General features: G+C 44.2%; 1 protein-coding gene across 1 annotated transcript; it reads right to left on the bottom strand.

Moving 5' to 3' along the window:
- Nucleotides 1–66: 66 nt before the first annotated feature.
- Nucleotides 67–8,448, bottom strand: LOC119389533 (uncharacterized). The gene is made up of 8 exons (XM_037656850.2): nucleotides 8,139–8,448; nucleotides 7,895–8,049; nucleotides 7,232–7,517; nucleotides 5,813–6,048; nucleotides 4,767–4,942; nucleotides 4,551–4,642; nucleotides 3,841–4,012; nucleotides 67–463 (listed from the first exon to the last, which is right to left on the bottom strand). The coding sequence occupies exons 1-8, from the start codon at nucleotides 8,245–8,247 to the stop codon at nucleotides 76–78; spliced, it is 1,614 nt and encodes a 537-aa protein (XP_037512778.1). The 5' UTR covers nucleotides 8,248–8,448; the 3' UTR covers nucleotides 67–75.
- Between the last annotated feature and the right edge of the window lie 400 nt (nucleotides 8,449–8,848).

Here is an 8,848-nt window from a genome sequence, read left to right as displayed (position 1 = left end):
CAGAAAAGTCGGCTCTTAGCAGGTGCAGGTTTCAGTTATTGCAAAATTGAAATGGAGAGCTCCCCAAATGTTTTATCAAACACTTTCATAAATCTCTTCACACCTCTCGATCAACCTGACCAGAGGAGTCGCATTGAAGGGCAGAAGGTTGTGCTTCTGAGTCATCTTCTCTAACTTGAGACGTGTCCTCACAAGAGTCGCCATGGTCAGGTCAAGATGGGCAGCCATTTCTTGGCCAGATGTGTCGTGTTTGCTGACCGACAGCTCACTGTGGCACTTCACAAAATTATCCCAGTCGGAAAGCAACAGTTTGAGGTATCGTACAAAGTAAAGCAAGGCACAGGTTTCCTGGGATGTCAAAAAGTCTATCAAGGTGACATGGTCGTTTCCCATAGAGCCGAGGAACTTCAGAAACATCCTGTGTGGATCTGCAATCGGTGCGGTTGCCGTCCAGACAGAAGGCCTGAAACGCAGATACATTAGATGAAATTTAAGAAGTGGTGCATAAAACAAACAACTGTTTAGTTGTTACATGAGGCAGCCACAAATGAACTAGACATAAAGTACTCGCGGATTAAAATGCGACACAATTTTTTTTTAGTATGACGACTGCTATCAGTAATTGCTCGTGATAACCGCGTCATGTCACTGTGAATCTGGCTGCTAAAGGTAATGTTGGCTATGATGTAAGTGTCTGAGTCAAAATTATGCTGATATGACACAAACTGTAGACACTGGAACCAAAGTATGTGCATTGCTTAGCCCTAAATTTTTGCTTTTCAATCTGTCCGCTTTGTACATCTCATACGTCTTGTGATTCAGTTCACAGTTCACCATAACTACATGCAGTACTTACTAACTGGCTTGGAATCAGCTAGTGTGAATAATGTGCTGTCACGACTATAAGTAGCACGTCTACAGTTTCCCATGTTCTTAATAGCATTGCGCGAGCGCCGACCACTTGGCAAGAGTGGCATGTGCAGATAACTCTGACGGGGTACAAGTCTTCCCAAAGTGAACAACACTGACAGTGCAATGTACTTTTAGCCCATGTGCATACCATCGCTGCTAAGAGGCATCGACAAACAGTATGATCAATGTTCATTAGGGGTGTGCGAATATTCGAAGTTTCGAATATTTTTCGAATAGTGTTTGCTATTCGATTCGATTCGCACTGAAATTTTACTATTCAAACTATTCGAACTTCCCAAAGACAAATGCAGTCAACGTCCGATTGAAAATGGCCGCTTCAGATTTTCAATATGCTTCACCTCAATACACTCTCGTATTGCGGCAAAGCTGCCTTTCAAGCTCCGTTACGGTAGAACTTAGCCAAGAGACAAAGTCCGGTTGGAAGTGGTCCCTAGATTTTCAATATGCTTCACCTCATCACACCCCCGTATTGCGGCAAAGCTGCCTTTCAAGCTCCGTTGCGGTCGAACTTAGGCAAGAGACAGTCAACGTCTGATTGGAATTGGTCCCTAGATTTTCAATATGCTTCACCTCCTCACACCCCCGTATTGCGGCAAAGCTGCCTTTCAAGCTCCGTTACGGTAGAACTTAGCCAAGACACAGTCAACGTCCGATTGGAAGTTATCCTTAGATTTTCGATATGCCTCACCTCATCACGCTCCGGTATTGCGGCAAAGCTGCCTTTCAAGCTCTGCTACGGTCGTAAATGTATTAACTCAAGAAAACGCTGGTTCCAATATGGAGATGAAAGATGTGGCAGAGTTGGGGGCTCAATTGATGCTGTTTTGGACCTGAAATTTGGGCAGGAAGTCCGAAAAATCGGACGCCGAAGCTTTTTAGCATCCAAAATTTCAGATGTTCTTATATATCGACGTCTACGAGGCAGATTTGGAACTCTGGACTTGAAGGGAGCACACCCTTGTCCGCCACATCAGTTGGCCTTCCACAGCAGTTGAAAGAGGAGGAGAGGCTGAGGAAATGGCATCTCTGCCTATCACGTGTAAAGTGTTGTCGGCAACACTTTGGTTGCACAAAATCATGTACATAAATACAATTCGGCCTCTACATTGCCTCACTCTTGATAAGAAAGACAACTATGAAATATGACCCCACCAGCGCTTCATCAACCTAGCGAAAAGAAACACTTTCATGTTGCTATGTCACAAGAACATACTTAGGGATTCTCTGCAACTTTTTCTGTAATTTCACTTCGAATTATTCGAAAAATGTTTGAGAAATATTAGAAAATTATTCGATTTGATTCGCACTCAATCTTTATTATTCGAATTCGCTTCGCACCCAAAATTTTGCTATTCGCTCAGCTCTAATGTTCATGCAATGTTATTAAAAAATGCAGGAGGCTATACACAAGTACTCAAGAAAGTGGAAATTCTCTGCTGCGTTCATGTTGTTCTTAGATGTGAAGCAGCGTATGGCGGGGGCTTTGTCCCTCACTCCCGCATCCCGCGGCGTCCACCCCCACTGCGCATGCGCGTCCCCTCCCCCACCCCCCTCTCTTCTAGGAATCCTCTACTCTACGGAGCAGCGCACACGACAGGTGGTGCAACAGCTGCATACTCCGCTGGGGGTGCCACAGTAGTTTCGTGGTATGAAAACAACGGAGCGCGTGCGCCTCATTCTCTCTCCTGTGCAGCGCCGCGATGAGCGCTCGCGCCGCTGCCGCGAAACAGGAGCAGCGACGAAGCCGAAAGGAAACGTGAACGGCAGACCTCGAGGCAGCGCGAAGCCAAATCGAAACGTCAACATGGAGCGGCGTTGTCTCTCTTCTCTTACACATTCTCATTCGTCCTCTCAATAAAATTACACCAGCTCCCGCTCAAGCTAACCATCTCCACGCTGCTGCGCATCCACACGTTTTTTAGGATGTTTTATGAATTCAAATAAATTGACGAAAATAATAAAATTTTAGTTTCACATGCTGCCGGATGCTGTGAAAACTTGCATTTATAGTTAAACTGCGATACACCACACTTCTGCTTTTTCCAAGTGGTTATTAATATACCGTATTTATGTGATTGTAACTCAACTCGAATGTAGGTCGATTACCCAAATAAGACGGCAAAAAATACAAAAGAATGCGTGACCGCATTTCATGAAGGAAATTTAGAATCTGTGTATTAACTGCATGCTGGCTGCCTCCATAGTTAAAAGAGTTATGCACTTCTATCTCCTGTCCTCGTACAAAGTAGTACTGGAATATTTTGAGTAGGAATGTGTCACCACCTAGCCCCGTAACATGTTTTGTAAAGTCAAGACAAAAAACGCGGATTCCGGTGTGCAGAGGTGGCTTTACGGCAGCGCTTAACAGCTATGCAGGGAAGCTAGCTTCACAACAATATGTGGGGAGCATTTTTAAAAAATTTTCTACGAATCGTTGCAGAGGTAGCGTCTTATACATGAGAAAATACAGGTACAGCCGGAATGCAAACGTAATGTCGTAACCATGCGACAGTGTCCCTGATTTCTCGTTTGTCCCGCCGTCACTGGCGCTACTAGTTTTTATTTCTATTGTAAGTCAACCCCCCAACTTAGGATTTCAAATTTAGATAAAATGGGTCGACCTACAATTGTGTAAATACAGTAAGTCAAGGCAGTTCAATACAGCCAGGTGTGAGGTACTCCATGTAACATCTTCAGCAGCTCTGATATATTTTAGAAGCTTTGCTTAGGGGTATTCAGCACAAACGATACAGTCACCAAGGTCTACTTCAAAAGAGAAGAAAAGCGGCTACACACTTGAAACTCCTTATGTTGCCGCCATAATTTGGTCGGTATACTTCGTAAACCACTTTACGGTTGCACATCAAATTGCTACATCGAATGAAGCCATTTGATGTCGCCACTCACTTGTGTAAGTGTAACAGAAGCTCGCTGAGGAGGCACTCCATTAGCTGATCGTCTTGGTCGAGGAATAGCTGCACGAGACAGTCTGCATCAGACACACTGGCCACTGCCGCCGTTTTCGACCGAAGCCAAGCAAGACCAACTTCCAAGGCTTCTGGTAGGCCCTCCTGCATGCCTGCATTTAACAAAGGGTCAAATTGTGAAATCAAATCATTAGGCTAACTGCACTGTGGGTTACGAGGTGCACTGGATTAATTTCAACTGCCTGAGGTTCTCAGTAGTAGTGTACCTAAACGTAAGTTTTGTATTCTACCCCTATTGAGCACACAATGCAGCACACAATGCAGCCACAAATTGAACCTGCATGCCCTTGCTCAGCAGTATAATGCCACAGCCAAAAAACCACCATGGCATCCATGTTCAATCAAGCTATTAAACCTGGACTGGCGCTTTGCGGGGCAGTTGCTCTACCATTGAACCTAACCAGGTCAGCAGGAGGCAAGTCTGTTCTGTGAAAATCTGAAAGATGTATTAGCACACCCAGACCTGGGTGTGCTAACAGTTGCAACTAGTACAGAAACGGTATTTTGCAACACAACTAGCCAAAGGTAAAGAAAGTATGGTGTGCACGAAGAAATTTTCCGAGTACCAGTTGTAGTGGGTTTATTGGGAGTAAAAGCAAAAACAAGCACACAGTAAAATTCGGAACTGACCTTGCATCAGACATGCTGTGGATGACTTCAAGAGGACAAGCATTGCCAGTCGAATCACCCTGCCGTCTCCCTGAGACAGGGCCAGGTCTTGCCTGAGAGGTAAGCCAAAATGTTGCAGAAAAATAAATTCACAGAGGGACACTGATTCGCATTGCCTATGCGTGCTGTTGCTGTGCATAGGTTGGTTGCCTGAACTTGAATCTACACAGAACTCACTCTGGGTACTTGCAGCTAGGCTCCCTGCTAGTTCCTGCAAAGCCACAAAATCCTGTTCGACAGTGCAGCCGGTCAAGCCATCCTCCATGCACGGCCTCAATCACTTGCTGGCCAATAAGAGGCACCCATGGTGGAACTTTGGAAAACTTGGCTTCCTCGATCACGGGCTGTAGACCCTGAAAGGCAGTTGATGCAAGATCACCTATGAGCACCTCTGCTACTGACTCCACTGCAGAAAATGTTGTCTGACTTTACCATTTATAGGCGAAAGTGAAGGTTGAAAAGCTGCTAAATTATGAAGCCTTGTTTAATGATAACGTGCTCTATTGTGCATAGTAGACTTGCTGATATAACAACTGAATACAGAACGCTTTCAGAGACAAAGATCCAGGGTCTGTGATAAGATAATTGAGCCAATAGCACAAGAAGCGACTTACATGCTATAACACCAGCCTCACTGGCAATCTGTAGTCATCCTACTGTATTTGTGCAGTGCTCATTCTCCGCCTCTTTCGACCCCCTTTCTTATCACACCTTCATGTAAGCTAGGAAGGGGCGATTAATCTCGGTAACTTCCTACTGTCCCTAATTTTACTGGCAATGGCAGTTAAAAAAAGCTTGAAATTGTGTTTTTTCTATCTGTGCACATTGTATTATCATCATGAAACCACTTCATACTGTGCATAAGAAGAACGGAACTTTGCCCACCACTACCACCACCGTAGGAATCCAAACTTATGTCCTCATGTGCACGACAACATGAAGTTCAGAGCTGGAAGCACTAATCACTTCATTAGCACATAAATTCTTTGATAATTTGCGTGGGGTGAAACAGTCTAAAACCTGTTCTGACAATAAAATGATTTGAAAGCTGAAGGAATCAGTGAAGAGTCTTTCCTTTTCTGAGCCCATGGTGTGTTCCCATTCCATTGAAGTAGCTGGTGATGTTAAAGTAAAGAAGGTCAATGACCAAAACATTCACGTATCATGGTAGTGGGCAGAATGAGAGAAGGCATGCATGACACAGCCGACCTGGAATTCCCTACCCTGTCCAGTATTTCCAGTACTGTTCTTGCCACAAGTGGATCCTCTCCGGCAGACCACTTGACAAAATGCTGAGGTAGCAAGCCACCTAACACATCCATAGTGGCATGACTTTGCACCAGTTTGAGCCACAGGGATAGTGTGTGGTACAAGGTGTCGTGTGGTACTTCATTCTGAAGGCACGGCAACATGCCATGCAGACACTTCTCAGCTGCAGATGATATGCCGGATGAGAAATCTGAAATTGTAGTACCAGCTGTTAGTAAAGTTGCCACGTTACTGGCATTAGTGTGAAATGAGTATGCTTAAAGGAAATGTACAGAAAACAGTAGCCAAAGAAGGCCCTCTTGAAGGAGTAAATTTATATAAGAGAACAGGAAAATTTACGCTCAGCTGGGAATGTAGTCTCATACTAAAATTACTAGAAGAAATCCTGGCTCTGCAATGCACCAGCGACCATTGGAGTAATGGGTAGCAGCTAGATCTGTCTAATCCTTATGCTTCTGGCTTGATACATTCTCGTGGTATATTTATTTATTAAAGTCAAGTAAAGTAAAGCTAGCATTCACATGCTGGCTTTACTACCATATCCATAGAGCCTGTAGACACATTAGTGTTATGCTTCATTAATAATAATATCTGGGGTTTAATGTCCCAATGTTATGCTTCATTGTGTGAACTTTTCCAGCAAATTTCATTGGATGAAGTCATTCCCTGTTCTCTACCATAATGTTGTCAGAAGCACCCCCTATACATGGACATTCACTGTTCTTCCTACGATATATACAAAAAAGACTTGTCCTGCCTTCACATATTCACTTACTGTCTTGTTCAATGAACCTGTAGTCTTACTCTTTACCAAGGACACCTACAGTAGCTGAAAAAGGCTGAACTGCTTGCCTTGACATAGGTGGCCATAGGGACAAATATTCTGCTGCTTCACCATTAATCTGTGTTGAACTCTGATTTAGTTTTATAACTATGTCTTGCAAGGAAGTACCGTTATGGCTGTAATTGCTGAATACTTTGAATGAGAACGACAGAAAATATTTATAGCAATCTCTTCGGTTACTTCATTCATAAATAAATTTGTGGAAATTTTTAAAAGCTACAGTAGCTATTACATGTTGAACATGTAGTTGATGCACGTTATATGAAAGCAGTAGAAAGGCCTGCTCATGTTAAAAGACGTGCAAACACGGACACAAGAGAGAAGTCAAGACAACACTTGCGCCTGTGTTTGCACACTCAGTCTTTTAACGTGAATACCTATCAGATAGCTTAGCCCTTTGTTATTCTAAGACAGGCCTGCTATTCACAATGGCTTAAAACCCAGACAACGTGATTATGTGTGCTGCTTCAATCGCATAACCTAAAACTAATTTTAAAAATTATGAGACGTGACTGAACAAGCGTAATACCATCTAGATTGGCTGCTTGCATGGTAATCGCCGCCGGTGCAGGGCAGCTTGTGTCGATTGCTTCTTCTGGATGGGTGCTCCTCGCGTCTGCAGCTAATAGGAACGTGATGAGCTGGCAGAAGCGTGTTTTCTCATTAACTGGAACAGTTGCCAGAATGTCGAGGCGCTTGCCAAGCACGTTAAATAGAGCTTCCTGTAGATCTCTGCAGCATCTTGCTAAGAAGTTGAGCGCAAGCAGGCTGCAATGGGCGACAAATTTGTCTGGAGATAGCATCTGCAGACTCACCTGCACGACATAGTTGTGGCAAGACAATGTAGATGTATTTCTGAAGGCTACATGTGTTCAATTTAAGAGAAGTTGAGGTAGCATTCATGCTCTCTGCTTTGACAATATACTTAGCGAGAAAGAGGCGACGTGATTTTGTGTATGCTTAACATTTTCACATAACTATGTAAGCAACCACGCACTGCAGACATGCTAATCACCCTAACTTTTGCGAACATTCAAAGTAGGGTCGTACTCGCTTTCTACTCTGTCAGTTTTCGTGCCGATTGCCGTGAAGGAAAAGTTAATGTAACAAAACAGGAAAAGTACAAATGGGCAACTGCGCTACTTGCCAGTAGTGCATCTCTTTCCTAGAGGGCAGCCGCGAGAATCCTTACCAAGTTCCCCACGACTTCCTTTTGCACAAGTGCGACTAACGCATCCTGGATGATCGGACATGTTGCTTTCGTTTTCGAGGCCTTCAGTGCGGCTTCGGACATCGCATGCAAGACAGTCAGCCCAAGCAGAGTGTCTCCCTGCGGCAGCTTGCCTCCTGTGAAGATGATGATTTAGGTGCGCAACGTAAGTACGACAGCGTTTATTTTGGATAAACGTTAACGTGCTCGAGTCTATGATTCCTACCTAGTAAATCTACAAATTCGTTGTCCACCAATGAATTCAGTTCTTGCTTTATTTCACAGGCGCATCCCAGTAGTAGCCGTTCGTGCGCATCTTGGAACCGCACGGCCATGTCAGTTCGCTTCACTTAGTGACATTCTCCGTGCGGTATGTGAAGCATGCCATGCTATGCGATCGACGCTTCATTTACTGGCAGTTCCGGAAGATTCGCCACTTTTCCAATAACTAAACGAAGCATTCTAACTTTGTCGGCTTCGATCACCGTAGTTTTCAGTCATTTTCGACTGCTTAAACATGGGCGCGGCCATATTGGTTCCTCGTTGTTGCCAGGTCACTTGTTCAACTATGCCAAGTACGACGCCAGATGAAAAACAGTCGTAGTGGCGGCATTCGTCACTACCGTGAAGGCGGCGATTACGCAAGGAAAGGCACGCGAGATATATGACTGTTATGTGACAGAAAAACCAGATGGCTGATATCTTGCGCGGTGGCCCTTGATGGTCCAGTAACGTCCATTGTGCCTAATGCAGCTTTTATTTATGAGCTTACTTCAAGGTTCCATGAAAATGAAATTACAAATTCAAGAATATGGTCATATTTCTTTTGTTTGGGATAGTAAATGGTGTGGAAGTCTCTATTACAAAATTTATACAGGCCTGGTCTGGCGCCATGTCCTCTATGCTGTTAGTGTCAAGAGCCCGAAAAACTGACCA

Source organism: Rhipicephalus sanguineus, chromosome 4, assembly GCF_013339695.2.
Source record: "Rhipicephalus sanguineus isolate Rsan-2018 chromosome 4, BIME_Rsan_1.4, whole genome shotgun sequence".
Taxonomy (NCBI): Eukaryota; Metazoa; Arthropoda; class Arachnida; order Ixodida; family Ixodidae; genus Rhipicephalus; species Rhipicephalus sanguineus.
This window is presented reverse-complemented; position numbering and strand designations above follow the sequence as displayed.

Coding starts and splice junctions, on each gene's coding strand:
- LOC119389533 (XM_037656850.2), bottom strand. CDS start 8,247: ATGGCCGTGCGGTTCCAAGATGCGCACGAACGGCTACTACTGGGATGC. Junction 8,050..8,138: donor CGAATTTGTAGATTTACTAG/GTAGGAATCATA, acceptor TCATCTTCACAG/GAGGCAAGCTGCCGCAGGGA. Junction 4,643..4,766: donor CCTAGCTGCAAGTACCCAGA/GTGAGTTCTGTG, acceptor CTTACCTCTCAG/GCAAGACCTGGCCCTGTCTC.